The sequence below is a fragment of the Pyrus communis genome, chromosome 15 (assembly GCF_963583255.1).
Source record: "Pyrus communis chromosome 15, drPyrComm1.1, whole genome shotgun sequence".
Lineage (NCBI taxonomy): Eukaryota > Viridiplantae > Streptophyta > Magnoliopsida > Rosales > Rosaceae > Pyrus > Pyrus communis.
In genome coordinates this window covers 23,985,089-24,001,521 of record NC_084817.1, presented here as the reverse complement: position 1 = coordinate 24,001,521, position 16,433 = coordinate 23,985,089, and the positions used below count along the sequence as shown (strand labels likewise).

The window sequence follows — 16,433 nt, the reverse complement described above, 5'->3', positions numbered from 1 at the left end:
ATTAAGAGAAGGAAGAGTTCAGCTAAGTCACATAATAGGTAGCCTAAGTTAGTATCAAATTCGTCATTCACGGGATTCGAAACTAATACCTCTTATTTCTAAGTGAAGAAAAATATCACCAAACCGTAGTACTGAGTGACTACAAAATTCATAATTTGAGTAACATGAAAATGCAAGATTTGTGCAAAGAAGTTTCTTAATTTGGATATGGTAGTGAATTGTGAAAGATCTTTCAACTTAAAAAAGAAAGAACTGACCTTGTAACTATTTATTTATTTTTATTTCAAAGATGGATTTATCAACAATGATAAAATATATGCATGTAAATAGAAAGTGAACGTTATACAAATATATAATTTGAGTATCGTCGCTCGTATTTTTTTTATTAAGATGACGTGTTAAAGTAATAAATACATAGATCTCATGCAAGAGTAAAGGAAAATGCAAGATTTGTGCAAAGAAGTTTCTCGATATGAATATGGTATAGAATTGTGTAAGATCTTTGAACTTAAAGAAAGAAAAAAACCCGACCGCGTAATCTGTGGACAAGACAACACCTACGGAAATGTTTTTGTGCAATGCAAATTGCAATACAACATAACGGAGAGGTACAGGAGAAGAGCATCCGTGTTTGGGGGGAGTTTTCTAATTTTCATTTTATTTTTCCGTTTAGATATTATTAATTAATAATTTGATACGAGAAGTTGAGAGACAAAGACATAAGTAGAAGAGCCTCCTCACCCCACGCTTCACGGCTTACACAGAGACTGTCACTTGTGTTGCGCCACACATGATTTTTCATTTTTTTAATTTTTTTTAATTTTCTGGTTTAGAGATTCAAGATTTCAATTATTTCATTTTGAGGCGCCAAGTAAACCCTAATAAAACACAAACAAAAACACAGAAAGAAAGAAACTGTTTGATGCAGAGAGAGAGAGAGGCAGGAGAGGAGAGGAGAGTAGAGGAGAGCTATTTATTGTATTATTTACAAAATTGCATTCCTTGAAGATTGAGTGTTGAATGAAATAAATCTGTCAGATCTGAACCAGTCATTCATTCTTCCTTCTTCTCTTAAACAGATCTGCACCTCCAGTTCCTCCACCCTTGTGCAAATCCCCATTTTCTTCACCTGTCTACCACCGCCGCCCCAACGTTCTGCAATTTCCCAACACCCCAATCACCTTTCCACTACCACCCTTCTGGACTTTCGGAGGGTCTTTATAGCCGTTTTTCCCGGCCTCCGGAGGGTAAATGAAGCTTCTTTGTGCTCTGTAAGATTGGGATGTGGGTTTCTTCTTCTTGCTTCTGAGTGATCATGTCAAATGCTTTTCTTTTCATTTTCAACTTAAAATCAAAGCCTTTTACTTCAAATTGAATTCGATTCATTCATATATATATACATACATATATGTGTATATCTATATATGAAAATGTCGTCATCAGCAACAGCAGCAGCAGTGGGGGTCTCTGATCCAAGCCAACTTCACTTGAAGAGGGAGCTCACTCAGATTCGAAAAGCCGCCCGCGTTCTTCGTGATCCTGGCACCACTTCCTCCTGGCGCTCTCCGCTCGCCTCCTCCTCTTCTAGATCTGCGGCCGTGGCGGCAGCTGCCCAAGCAGCTATCACTACTGCTAAAACAACTACTACTTCCACTTGGAACAACAACAACAACATTGGGAATAATAGAAATGGCAGCGACAGGAGGGTCTTCTTGCACAACTGGAAGAACTCCAAACCCTCCTCCAGAAACGATGACTACAACGACGATGAAGATGACGATGAAGATTACAATGATGATGATGGCATTTACGTTATTGAAGATGGCATTGATGCTTCTTCTTCAGTTGCAGACTTGAGTGTTGATGATAGCTTGAGTGATGCGCGTACTGGAAGAGGAGGAGGAGGAGATGGAGGAGATTCGAGGAGTGACACTCAGACTCACAGCCGCTCCTCATCCACCATGCTCCGGCGTAGATATGCACACCTTTTGCCTCCTCGCAAAAACACTAACAAAACAAGTAAGAAAACCGATGCCCACTCCGACCTTTTATCCAAATATCAGAAGAAAGAGTTATTTCTTGGTAGGAACAGAAAACTAGTAGTGGACGGTAACCCAAGATCATCCGCCCGCCGTGACTTGGTCGACCAATCTGAAGACACCGAAGACTACTGCAACTCGGAGGATCTTAGGCCAATTTCAGGGGCTTCCCCATTATTGCTATCCAAACTTAAGCACAAGAATTGGCCTCACTCCTCCTCTAAGTTTAGGAGAGATAATAGTATTCCAAGAGAGGACTCTTCCTATTCTTATAGCACCCCTGCATTGTCAACTAGTTCTTATAACAGGTACGCTGGTGTTCGCAATCCTAGCACTGTTGGATCTTGGGATGGCACTACAACTTCCATGAATGATGGGGATGATGAGGTTGATGACCACTTGGAATTTCCCGGCCGCCAGGGATGTGGGATTCCTTGTTATTGGTCGAAAAGGACACCCAAACACAAAGGCATGTATGGAAGCTGCTGCTCCCCATCGCTTTCTGATACTTTGAGGAGGAAAGGAAGTATCATATTTTGTGGAAGTCAAAATATTTACCCTAGACAACGTCGATCATCATCAGGTTCCAATAAGCAGAGAATTGCATCTAGAAGTGCTCAGGGCGTCCTTCCATTGCTTACCAATAGTGGTGATGGCAGGGGAGGTTCATCCATAGGAACTGGGAGAAGTGATGACGAGCTTTCCACAAACTTTGGGGAACTTGATTTGGAGGCTCTGAGTCGATTAGATGGAAGGAGGTGGTCGTCAAGCTGCCGAAGTCAAGAAGGGTTGGAGATTGTAGCTGTGAATGGAGATGGAGAAGAGGAAGGCTCACCAGAAAATATTAGGAGTTTTAGCCAGAAGTACAAGCCAATGTTCTTTGGTGAGTTGATTGGGCAAAATATTGTGGTGCAATCACTCATAAATGCTATTGCAAGGGGTCGGATTGCCCCTGTTTATCTTTTCCAGGGGCCCCGCGGAACTGGAAAAACATCAGCAGCCAGGATTTTCACTGCTTCTTTGAATTGCCTATCTCCTGATGAAAATAAGCCATGTGGCTTTTGCAGGGAGTGCTCTGATTTTATGTCCGGTAAGAACAAGGATCTAATGGAAGTTGATGGCACCAATAAGAAAGGAATTGACAAAGTTAGGTACCTATTGAAAACTCTATCAGCAGCACCCCCATCAGCATCCTCGAGGTACAAGGTTTTTGTGATTGATGAGTGTCACTTGTTACCTTCTAAGACGTGGCTGGCATTTCTCAAATATCTAGAAGAACCGCCACAGAGAGTTGTCTTCATATTTATAACAACTGATTTGGACAATGTTCCCCGTACAATACAATCTCGGTGTCAGAAATACCTCTTTAACAAAATTAAAGAGAGTGACATTGTGGCCAGGCTAAGGAAAATATCTGTTGAAGAAAACCTGGATGTTGAATCAGATGCACTAGAATTAATTGCTTTGAATGCAGATGGTTCACTTCGCGATGCTGAAACTATGCTGGATCAGTTGAGTTTGCTGGGGAAAAGAATTTCAACATCCCTCGTGAATGAACTTGTGAGTCTGCTCAACAAATGGCTTCTTGACATGGTCTACTTCAATTTACGTTCACCATGCTACTAGCGATTTATCCTGCTTATTAAAAGAAGATAAAAGATGGATAGCTACTGGCAATATCCAAATAGCTGAATTTACTGTTTACAAACTTAAATTCAACTTTTCTAAAATTCATTAATCTAGTGCTTTGTGTTCTACAGGTGGGAGTTGTTTCTGATGAAAAGCTACTGGAACTTTTGGAATTAGCAATGTCATCAGACACTGCAGAAACAGTGAAAAGGGCCAGAGAGTTGATGGACTCCGGGGTAGATCCCATGGTTTTGATGTCTCAGTTGGCCAGCCTAATCATGGACATCATTGCTGGAACCTACAATATCAATGATATCAAACATGATTCATTCTTTGGTGACCGCAATTGTGAGTGCAACCCCTTAGTTTTCAACGCGTATAAAGTTGTTTGTACTATTGAACCAGTTGGAGTGTGATGTGGAGATGGTACCACAGTTAGCTAGATAACACAAATTAGGTTTGCTTGTCCACCCTTTCTGTATTTTCTGGTTTTTTCTTCTTCATGACAATCGTTTCTTTATAAAAACTAAAATAAAAATGGATTCAAGCAACACACATCTTCCCTATATGTGGTTGGTGCCATGATCTATCTGTTTTCTTAAAATACATTTAAGGATTGATTGGATGGCCATCTCCTCACCATAACCAAGTTTTTCGTAGATGTATAGTGCATGTCCAGATGGTGTTTCATCCATAGGAACACTTTAAGTTCTCTTGAAGTTTTATTTTGAAACATTCTGATCTATGTAGACTAATACTAGCTAGTATACTTTATAGAAAACAATAACTTTATCAATCCTGGAGACACATAAAAAATCTCCACTGACCGTTTATTATTTTGAATGAATTGTTGTTGCGTTATATTAAACTGTATATTTTGTACAGTAAACTCTTGTTTATGTTTAATTTTAGTTATTCTAATTATGGTTGGCTTCCATACTTCAGTGGCCGAAGCAGAACTGGAGAGACTAAAACATGCTTTGAAGATTCTTTCAGAGGCTGAAAAACAGCTTAGGGTTTCAAGTGAGCGCTCAACATGGTTTACAGCGACTCTATTACAGCTTGGTTCAGTGCCTTCTCCAGACCTTACTCGCTCATGCAGCAGGAGGCACAGTAGTAAGACTACTGAGGATGATTCGTCCAGTGCTTCAAGAGAAGCTGCCACCTACAAACAGAAGTCGAATGCCCAATATATGCTTCATAAATCAATTTCCCATGCTTTTGTTCAAAAAGCACTAAATGGAAATTCCAACCATCAGGGAGATTCTTTGTCGCGAAATAACAATGCCAAGCCCTTGCCTGGCCATTTCACGGACAGTGGTGCCTCAACTCCCTTGCATGATGATGTTACAACTGGAAATGCAATCCTCAGATGTGCTAACTCGGCGAAGTTGGAGGATGTCTGGGCACAGTGTATTGAGAGATGCCATTCAAAGACATTGAGGCAACTACTACACTCTCACGGAAAGCTAGTGTCTATATCTGAAGCTGAAGGTAATCTCTTAATCTCTTTATACACTTCATTCATCTTTGCTTTTTAAAATACAATGCACTAAATGATATGGACCTTTCTATAGAAGTTTCTGCAGTGATTTTGTGTCAATTGGGGAAACTGTGCGTATGCATAATGCAGAGATGTTGGTTGTGGTGTCTAAATAGCATTCTTGTGGAACTGATGGTTATTTGTACATAATTTTACTGTGACGCTGGTGTATTGCTTCGTGCTAGAGCAGGATGTACTTGTTTTATTTACATAAAAGGAAATGTGGGGAAGTGGTGGGGAAGGAAGAAGAATACAAGTCAGGTGGTCATACCATTTCACTTTCCCATAATTCCCATTCAGTTTGTTCACTGAAGTTCACAGTGAACAAACATAGGATCTCATGCTTGCACTTGATACAAGATACTGATGTGAAGCTGATTTCAGGTCCTAGTTTACGAGCTACACATATCAATTTTTGAGACCTGCCCCATATGATGAACTTATGGAGTGTATGCTGATTGTGCATGTTTCAGTTAAGATTGGTTGATGGAAAAACTATCAGTTTTGCCCCGAAATACCCCATTTTAATATATAGGTTTAAACTAATGGCAGAAATGTTAGGACAATGGTGGGCTAGTTGACAATTAACTCTGAGCTTTGTTAATAACTAGGTGTTGGGGGAATATAAAAGAAAGAAAATAGTAGTCTGAGCATTACAAAAAGTATTATTTAATTGGCTAGGTTTTGATAGTTAAGCTCAACAAGTCCTTCACAACAAGAAGCCTTGCGTGTGCTTTCTCTATAAATGTATATGTTCTTTTCCCTTTCTTTCCTTGTTTAAATGGATTTTTTTGTTTTGTTCAGGTGTTCTGGTTGCTTATGTCACATTTGAAGATGGAAGTATCAAATCTAGGGTAGAAAGGTTTGTGAGCAGTATCACAAATTCGATGGAAGTGGTTCTCAGACGCAATGTAGAGGTTAGAATTGTTCACTTGCCAGGTGGAGAGGCTTCTCTAAATGGTCCAAGTCCAGTTCACTTACAAGGAACCGTGGCGGCAATTCTTAGGGAAAGGAAAAGAGTCGGATCAAATGCCACAGATGGTTACTCAAATTGCTCTTTGTTTCTTGATGAGACCCACAAGTCCACTTCTGATTCATCAGACGTGATCGCTGAATGCAATGGCCAAGCAAGTGTTACAAGAGAGAGCAGACAGGAGATTCCAATGCAAAGGATAGAATCCATTATTCGTGACCAAAGGTTAGAGACTGCATGGCTACAGGTGGCAGAGAAAGGCACTCCTGGTTCTTTGAGTCATTTGAAACCTGAGAAGAATCAGGTCCTGCCGCAGGATGGCACTTATTACGAAGATCAGATGGAGTCATTGAATTCAATGAGGTTGTCCTCTCAGCATGGGGAAGATGGATTAAACCCTGAAGTCAAAATTTTGAAGGTTAATAGTGGAAGGGACGTCCTGAAGGACCCGTTAGGTAGAAGGGTTGACCGTTATCCTATGTCCCCAAGTTTACTACATGATAATAACTTTGTGGGAAATTCCAACAAAGATAACCAGTGAGTATTTTACTTCTTATTACCGGAGTATTTTGATTAAGCTCTTTTCTGCTCCCTACTTGACTTAAAAAACCAATAGTTACAGATTTATGGTGAACAAAATATGCTGCTTGAATTTAGTGAAAGCTTAGCTTGCATCCGCATTGATAAATATTCTAAGATATAAGTACTACATATTCTGGTGATCATAGAACAATGCATGTTCGAGTGATCATGGAACACTGTTAGTAGCTACTGATGTCATAATAATTTAGGATACAGGCGTTAAATTAGCTTAAACTGCAGACGCTGGCTTTTACATTGTTATATGGAATTTCCATTAGGAAGAAATGGCACACATTGAATTGACTGAATGCTAAAATTCTTCCTTGGGCACCAAATTGGATTAGAAAACAGAATCTCACTTTGATGCTCTATTTTCATTCAGTCAACAGGGGAACTGCAATTTCAATGGATATCACTTTTGTTGCTCTTCTATATATTTTAATTGTCTTTTTAATTGGCCTATTGAAATGCATTATTTCATGTAGTGGTATTCTTTTCTTTTGTTCAAATTTTGATGTCTGCATTTTTATATAATGTATACCACACTCTCATTCTTGGTATTTGTTTAGGGGTGATGAATCGGGATCTGGTAAAGGAGGAGGTTGTAGTGGATTTTTCCATTGTTATAAGACCAAACCTCGTAAAAGAGGAAAGGTAGGCTGTTATTGCAACTTTCTTTAGATATTTGTAATTTGATTCTGGAAAACCTGTTTGACCTGAAAAGAACCTCACTGCATATTTGTCTATGTAAACAGGTAAAGGGGGGGACGGCTGTTCAGGCACGCAAGGGCAGACGGTTTTTATTGTTTGGGGAGTGTGGGAAGAAGTCAAGGAAAACAGAGAGCAAACATAATACAAGGTGAAAATGAGATTTGTAGTTGGACGTCGGGAGTGGCGGCTGCGCAGCTGCTCTTTTGGCTGGTTACATAATTTTTTCCTCGTGTAATTTCTGTGCTCCAGTAGTGCTTGAGCGAGGCATTCTTCTGAGAGGATGTGAGAGAGAGAAGTAAAACAGATGATGTAAAGGTTTGCGGTTATCCATCTCCATTCAATTTTCATGTGGTCTGAATACAAATAAAAATGGTAAAACCTTGAATTGGTATCACTCATGTTAACTGATTTTCTAGCCTTGATGAGCTCAGGTAGGTTTTCCGAGATTCTTCAGGCTCATTGCTTTTGCGTCTGAATGTTGTGCTTGGGATGGTGCAAGTAAACCTTCAGATATGATGGTTTCATCTTAAACATGTAAATCCCGACAGCCGTTCATTCAAAAATGTATTGGATACGTTATTGGAATTTCATTTTATTAACTTGGCCTTCAATGTAACAACATGGCTGCGAAATCTTGCTCAATTGATTCACGTTCCCTGTGATGTATGATGTATCCATGGATCAGTGTTTGCGGTCCTTGTTAAAATACATATTAGGTTAGCTTTTTAGTCAAAATGGTCTATGAGATTAGCCTAACTCTTCACTTTAGTTTTTTATATTTAAAATCGATAGAGCTGGTTCCGAGTTTGTCCGTCGACAATTATTTTGGTTATTATGTGAAAAATCTTTGTTAAATGAGAATCAAAATGACAAAAATTATCTAACAGAGATTTTTTATGAAATGACCAAAATAATTGATGATGGATAAAATAATTGTCAAATATTTTATTTTTTGGTAACCGAAAACTATTTAGTTATTTTTATTATGTTCGGTTAGGACTTTTATTCTAGTAATAATTTACTCTAAATTAATCTCAAACAAAAAGAGATTCAATCTCTGGTGCAGAGGTCCCTTACCACGCAGTTATTTTCAAGTTCAGTTTTGGTTTAATTACGAATGATATTCAGCTTCTAATCAGGAATCACACACTCAAAAGCATGTTCAGGTGAAACATGACAAGCTCCTTAGCCTCCATTAATCACAGTATCTTCTCACAATTTCTACACAATTAATTTTAACTCATAAACATGATAATTTCTATTAGAACAACAAAACTACAAGCACTTGCACAAAATCACACCCCCTTTAATAATTTTTTTTGGATTTAAATGATTTTTCGGCTTTAGTTTCGCCTACACAAAGGAAAGAAGAACGAAAATACAAGCACTGGCACAAAATCAGCATACAGAGAGACGGCTATTCAGAAGAAGACTTTCCCGAGCTCATACTTAACATTCTTTCCGCGAGTAATAAATCATCCGGCGTTGTCACCTGCAAAACACCACCACATTGTTTGTAATTCAATGAATCACATCCTTTGATATTATGTGTTACGTTATAGAGACTGAATTTCCAAATACACTGAGAAACGTTTACGTCAGAGACTGGCACTGGACTGCTTAATATTGGTTTACAGTAAAGAATCAAGCTTCAGTTAGGATGTTTCACAACCTTGATGTTGGTATAAGATCCTTCGGTGATGTACACCGGATGCTGAAGGTGCTCCACAATAGACACGTCATCCGTCACTTCAAGGCCTTCCCTGTGGAAAGTACAATATGTTCAGAATTTGTATACCAAAAATATTTAAGATCAAACAACAGATATAATTACAATTACGAGCCCACATGAAAAAAGTAAACGATGGAGAAACCTAGAGATGACCAACAAAATATTATGTCTCACTCGTACGTTTTCCATTCACTGGAAAATTGAAGAAAGTTGAAAATTGAAAATTGATGAAAGTTGAGGTTCCACCATCAAACCAATTCGCAATATGGGGAGTAGCTCAATCATTTATAAGCACATGCAGGTCCCTTCTTTCTCCTGATATGGGATTGATTCTCTCAACAAAAATACATAACAAGAATCAGCCTCTCAAGGAAACACTCTGGTCTACTCAGTGCCTCAACATTTATCAACATGGACTCGTACAGTAGTTATGCATTATTTAACAATCAGTATACAACTAAATTGTGCAGCATGAGTTAGTTAGTGGTTAGTACCTATTGACAAGCTCAAAACCCTCTTTGAGTAACTGAGGTTTGATGACCTGTAAGAATTGATCGGCATTCAAAGTTAAAATGTCCTCAAATGATCAACTAAGAGATATAAGTTAAGCAGCAAACCTGGGGTGTCTGCATTTCCCAAAGTGTTCTCCTGTCAAGGGTTTTGACTACATAAGATTCACTGTTTGCCTGCATATAAAAATGGAAAAGAAAAATAAAGCACACGGATAAGCTTATCAAGTTTTGGATCAAACTAATCCATAGACGAAAGTACAAAAAAAAAAAAAAAAAAAACAAATCCATTGACAAAAGTAGTTTCATGGATGGAAGTCTTGTTATTTGGACACTGGAGCATTGACAGGGTGAATTGCTAGTTGGTCTAGCAACGTGTGGTTAGACTGGAAAGCAACAATAAAACAAAAGATTCTGCTACCCCCAATTAAGATTGCAATTCTATACACTTCCAATGTGCGCTTTCCGAATTTTAGACAATACTATTTCTGTGGTCATGAAGTAATGGCCATCCTAGAGTCAAGGAAGACAATTTCAAAGTCAAGTAATGGTGATCCACCACCGAAGAGTGGAACATCGTAACATTGTAAGAAAAGATGGGAACAGAAAACTACCACTATTTGAAAGAATCTTCTGTAAGTTCTATGTCATGTGTCAAGTGTGGAATTGAACTACTGAGTTAAACAAAGCATAATATCCTTCGATGCAACTAAACTACAGGAAAGTGTGAAAACTAGGAGCTTCAAGATACCTATTGAATGCGTTTCACTGAAAAGAAACCAAGGAGATACTAAACGGACACAACTTTAGCATAAATATTACTAAATTGAAGGTAGTACCTCTTTGATTGTAGCTTTTACTGGAACACCAAGTACAGCTGCACCATTTAAGCAACCATCTTTGAGAACCTAAAAGCATACAGTTCCAACTCTGATCATTCTTATAAATAGCTACTGGAAGCGTCCAACTTAAGAATACAAACAGATAAACAACCGTGCATAATTTAAATGTTTTACCCTATATATAAATGCCTAAATCTAGCAACTAGAACCCACATAAAAAATTCCCATTTCTTTTATTCTTCTTTATTTATTTTTGAAAGAGAGACCAACTATGACTGGACATATTGACACCAACAATCGGAATGTGTAAGGAAACAGCCAACTATGACGAACTATTTAGTTTCAGACACTGATGTATTTCAATAAGTAGCACTGCTCTAGACGAAACAATGTACTCTTGGTGAAATGCATTTCTGGATTCCCTAGTGCGACATATTTCATACACGTTCTTTTCCATATTGAACTCAATTGGTAGCATTGGTCTGTAGTATACCTGCCTAAACCATAATCCAAAGGGAACGTATAAGAACATAGTACACTACCTAATGATGATGAGAGGTGTTCTATTAAGTACGTATTGTAAGAGACAATAAAAGCCGATGCACTAGATGTGGGCAGGGAAAGAAATCTGCATCTCAAACCTTCTCTACATCTCCTGATGATACCAGAGGTCTAGCAGAATCATGAATACAGACAAGCTCAGATGTCAAATCAATTGCCTGTCCACAAAGTTGTATACTATGATAAGCAGATTAGTTTATGCTTCCCAATAATCATTATATATCACATTTAAGAAAAACAAATAAAAAAAACGAAATCATCTGTAGATATCAATGAGATTTCAATTATCAATAAGAAGAAATCATTGACTTTTGTCTCATTACCGGTCGGCTACAATGTGCAAGACGAGTACAAATATCTGTTCGCAAAAACGACGAACAAACTTCAAACTAAAAAAAATTGAGAGTAGGTCAATGGCACTAACACTCCGGAGATTTGGTCCAATGGCACTATCACTCCAGAGAGTTTTGTTACATACAAGTATTTTTTTGGCTCGTCTTGAAGAAGAATTTCAAAACCTGAAAAAGTTAAATTCAGGCTTGGGGCTACCCATATTAATCTCACATTTCTAACACTGAGGCTTAGGGATTAAAGTGGATATTGTTGCAATCCTCATGAGAAGAAAACTTTCAACAAACTTCAAGGATTGGACCAAAGTTTCACCATAGAAGCATGGTCCCGGAAAAAACAATAGACAGCCTTCTCAGTTTCATATATCAAGTAGCTGATGCAACAGACATTGGGATAAAGCAGGTTTCAGATAAAGCAGAGCCAAGAGCTTTACAAAATAAAAGAGACTTCTTTATGATTAAGGAGACTTTTTTTTAAAATTCTTGATTTACAAAGGAAAAGAAAGAATCTCTGTGCACCTGGAGTCCATTGTAAACGGAATCTTGTCTTTCCTTCCCTGGTAGTGTGAATTTAAGTTCCTTCTGGATCTTAGGTTTGGCGTCTGAGAACAATACATGACCAACTAAATTAGTTCAAATGTCTCGTGCATCACTACACCCAGTATATAAAACATGTCCAAGCCAAGAGGTAATGTATTTACAAGGAGGGCAAGAGAGCAAGGATTAAACCTTCAAAAACATCCTTATAGGAGGGATCACAAACTACAATTATCTCCCTTACTTCAATCATTTGGGAGAAAGTGTAGAAGCTGCATGGAGTCAGAAATAACAATCAGACGAGCATACGATTTGTATCCCCCGGAAAAATAAGAGAGTAGAAAGTTGATTAATATTTCCCTGAGAGGTGAATAAAAAACCTACACGAGGGAGTCTGAAAAGAATTATTGCAACTAGAAGTATAGACACAAATAGGTCAGGTTTCAGTCACAACAAAGTAACTGTGTCTAGAAAGTTGAAACTGGCATCCAAAGTCTAAAGCACAAAGCTTCATTCATTGTATAATCCTTCTAAAGGTACAGCATGAAAGTACATGTTCGTCATTATAATCAACCAGATAAACATTCAGCTAATTCAGATTAGTAACGCATTGTAGTTGGTTTGGTAGGTCGTGTACAAAAATTAGAAAATTTCCCCAGGTGGGTTGGCTGAGAAAGTGTCAGTCAATTACCTGTATAATGCAATTGGCTGGCCTAAAAGGGGAAGATATTGCTTTGGCATGCTGGCCTAGTTGCACAAACATAAAGAAAAAAACATGATCGTCTGTTGGAATGGGAATGAACGAAAAAATCCATAGATGAAGGTGATGGGGATTCTATTCCATTCATATGCACTATGCAGGCAAATGCAGATGAAGAAGGAGAATGGTTGATGAAGAAAAATGGGGAATGTGACCGATGTGAGAAAATGTTATCCAAGAAGACTAACCCCCATCCTTTTGCCCTGCCCTCCAGCCAAAAGAATCACTGACACGCTCTTCTCTTTCACAATTAGTCTAGACTCTGGTTTCTGCATCATCAAAAAAAAAAAAAAAAAAAAATCATTCACGCAAGTGCTGATAATTGTAAATGTTAACTGAACAAAAAAGAAAGGGAAATACGATGATTATACATCTGCATTGACTCTCGCAGAGAAACAAGTGAATGTTGCAATTCGAGTAGGTGGTGCCTTAGCCTTGTGCCTGAAACTGAATTGTTTGCCTGAGAGACAAAAGAAGCACGCAAGCTTATGGCTAATTAATTAATTATCAAGCAATTAAGCATACAAAAGAAATGTTTGAACTTGAATTGAATAACTTATTAATAAGATGAAAAAGACAAGAGCTTTGCCTGCATTTACAATGCCTGTTTCTGCTGCTGCAAGTTTAAGTCTAAGGCCTCCTCCTCCTGCTGCAGACTTCGGAAGTGGTGGGATTCCGAGGTTATCATTTGAAAAGGCTGCTGAGGAAGACACACTGAGACTGAGGACGTCCATGTCTCAACCCACCTTTCCTTCCTTCCTTGTGTCTCTCTGTCTCTGCAGCACCTCTCTCTATTTTATTCAACACGAGAGATGAGGAGGAATCTGTCTGTACATTCCCTGAACCTGGAGACAAAACACCACTCATCGCTTCTTGTATAATATTTCCTTTTTTCCTTTGCCAGAAACAGAATTATTGTGTATTTACACATGGCAGGAGGGTACTGGGTTGGTGGACTGATAATCACTAATGGGCCTGTACCAAGGCCCAGTATTTCACGATTGTAAGTCCAATTTAAGCCCACCCCCTACCCATCCTTTGTCCTCCCCTCTATGACAAAAACGACGAGAGAGAACCAAATCAAGAGAGAGATTCTCTTGAAGATTCAACCAAAAGCCTAGAACAGAAGAAGAAACAAGAGAGTAATCAATCGAGAAAGAAATGGGTGGGAGTAAGAAGGCGCTGGGGACGACAGGGGAGTTCTTCAGGAGGAGGGACGAGTGGAGGAAGCACCCCATGCTTTCCAATCAGCTCCGCCACGCCACTCCCGGCCTCGGCATCGCTCTCGTTGCATTCGGCGTCTACCTCGTCGGCGAGCAGGTCTACGACCGCCTCATCGCTTCCTCCCCCTCCTCCTCCTCCTCGCATCACGCCCACTCTCATTCTGTCTCTTCAACCTCCGCTACTCACTGAACAAAGAATTCTGCAGGTCAGGTCAGTCTCCAAGATCCAACCCTTTTCTTTTCTCAATTTATTTTCTGCACAAACATCAATTAATCAATTAGGGTTTTTGTCTGTTTGCAGTTACAGCTGAAAATGTTTGTCTGTTGGCAATCATTTGTAATTTATAAACTCTAAAAATTAAATTTTACATCTTGATTGTTGTTTTGTTCATCAAATTGGTCCTTATATTATGAATGCAAGGTAGGTATTTGCGGGATCCTGGTCCAATTGGATTTTCATTCTTGCCCTACATATCTTTTTCAAGTCATTCATGTCAATCTTTTCCTGTTTGTTTTTCTGGATGTAGTCTTTAAGTGGTCATATATATAATGTGGGAGTTTCAATTGAACAAGGAAATGGGAACAAGTACAGACATATGATTATGTAGTGTATGCATACACATACATGAAATGAAATGAAACGAACTACTAAACAACGGGCAGCTGTAAAGTTGTTGTCATCTCTCGGGCGATTTGTTTAGCTTCCTTTTAGTGGCAATTTAATTTGGATTTCTCCGCATTGGTTTGTTAGTTTTTGTGGTTGTGAATCTTGAGACTTGTGGTTTTCAAGAGTCGAATCTTCATAACTCCTTAATTTGGAAGGTTCATATTCTTTGAGTGAAATAAGTCTGGACTAGCTCTTTATACGTAAAGCTGAAATGGTGTCGAGGTATTTTAACTGAGACCTGATAAGGCTGGTGGTCACAAGCTAAAGTTGAGATGCAATGTATTTGTTTTCTCTCCTGCATATCAAAAATATGTGTAGTCCTTTTGTGTTCTTTAGTTGATAGTGAGCTGATCTTGCAGATGGGTGGTCGTGCTTAGCAGGAGGAAAGAATTGTGGCGTTTCTTATATTTCTCTGCCCTCTTTCTGCTTGATATTTGAATAAAATGTTTTCAGTTCACGACGGCCTTAACGAACTTGAAGGCTGTAAATTTATTCACGCAGAGTTTTAATATGTTGTCGCTGCTCCCAGAATGTCTACATTTGAAGGTTGCATCGCTTAAAGTTTATATTTAGTTTCTATTCGTATGTTCCTTTGAATTGCATATTCTACTTCTAAACTAAATTCATTTTAGGCTTATGATTAAATTTGGTTATGTTATGTGTGTGGTCATTGCCACGGTTCCTAATGCAACCTTTGGGAGTCTAATTGCTTATGAAGACTGAAGAGTTGAGAGTGTTCTTGCCTTCTTGGATGGTAGATAGATATGAAATACAAGCCATGTCTAAGTTCAAATAATAATGAAAACAAGCCTTTACTGTTTATAACGGTGTCACTGGTCGTTTCCTTTTTTAACAACACAGGAAGGTTTTGTGTCTGTTCTGTTTGTTCACGGCGTAAAGCAAGGATCATTAGGGACATAAACTAAGAAGCACTTCACCTTTTTTGTCATTGCATTATGCACAAAATGTTTGGATACAAGTGAGTAAGACATCTTCTGTGTTTCCTTCTTTTTCTCATGATGATCAGACTGACTGGATTAAGAATTTGCCCACTTTTTCGTAGTCGTAACTTGAAGGGGTTTGGGACTTTTACAGTCTGTTTGCAAATTTGTAAGCAGGGAAATAGTTTTGGTTGCCACAACAAAAATCCAAGCTCTTCATTCACTCATTCAGTGAGTGAGAAGGTTTCTGACTGTAAATTGTCAAATCCCCAGAAAATTCTATGGTGCTTCGGAGTATTTCAACCTTTAGATGTTGGATGTTGAAAAGTAACCAGAATCTAACTTTAAAAAAACATTGAGCACCATAGAAATTTCCTACTTTCCTGGATGCTCGTAATCGTACCTTTTATTGATGTCAAATTCTACAGGTGAGCTGAACCTCCTTATGCAATACATACTAGTCCATTATAGTTTTGGTTTGAGTCCATAAGTAAGTCAATTATTGGAGGCTTTTTGTAGTGGTGGCAAATGGGACGCTGAAACTTATTTGGGATGATGCTCAGCTTGGAGATATCATATATTTATCATAGACGGTGATGGGAGGGTCGGCTGCGGCTGCGGCTGCGGCGTAAGAAACAAGGTGGTTGGATTGGGTTGGGTTGGGTTGGGTTGGCAGCAGATGGCAGGTGGGTATGGTTATGGTATGGAATGGTATGTGTACTTTTGTAACGGAGCAATGCACGCAGAGAGTGACAGTGACCTCATGTGTATCTGTGCACCTCGAACTGAATTCATAATCTGGTGGGAAGCTTACTTATCTTTTTTTTGATCAGG

At 38.7% G+C, this 16,433-nt stretch overlaps 2 protein-coding genes and 1 long non-coding RNA gene across 3 annotated transcripts; 2 read left to right on the top strand and 1 right to left on the bottom strand.

The window, feature by feature from the left end:
* Nucleotides 1–740: 740 nt before the first annotated feature.
* Nucleotides 741–8,088, top strand: LOC137717901 (protein STICHEL). Its single transcript, XM_068457406.1, has 6 exons — nt 741–3,599; nt 3,800–4,016; nt 4,614–5,162; nt 6,016–6,721; nt 7,336–7,420; nt 7,522–8,088. Exons 1-6 carry the CDS (start codon nt 1,425–1,427, stop codon nt 7,627–7,629), a joined length of 3,840 nt encoding a protein of 1,279 aa, XP_068313507.1. The 5' UTR covers nt 741–1,424; the 3' UTR covers nt 7,630–8,088.
* Nucleotides 8,089–8,477: 389 nt separating this feature from the next.
* Nucleotides 8,478–13,634, bottom strand: LOC137718213 (2-C-methyl-D-erythritol 4-phosphate cytidylyltransferase, chloroplastic-like). The gene is made up of 12 exons (XM_068457714.1): nt 13,358–13,634; nt 13,140–13,228; nt 12,957–13,037; nt 12,700–12,755; nt 12,201–12,280; nt 11,991–12,073; nt 11,202–11,279; nt 10,558–10,626; nt 9,827–9,895; nt 9,704–9,750; nt 9,150–9,240; nt 8,478–8,969 (listed from the first exon to the last, which is right to left on the bottom strand). The coding sequence occupies exons 1-12, from the start codon at nt 13,500–13,502 to the stop codon at nt 8,895–8,897; spliced, it is 963 nt and encodes a 320-aa protein (XP_068313815.1). The 5' UTR covers nt 13,503–13,634; the 3' UTR covers nt 8,478–8,894.
* Nucleotides 13,635–13,896: 262 nt separating this feature from the next.
* On the top strand, nt 13,897–15,295 carry LOC137717741 (uncharacterized). Its single transcript, XR_011065823.1, has 2 exons — nt 13,897–14,202; nt 15,018–15,295. It is a non-coding gene; the product is annotated as an uncharacterized lncRNA (long non-coding RNA).
* Nucleotides 15,296–16,433: the final 1,138 nt, after the last annotated feature.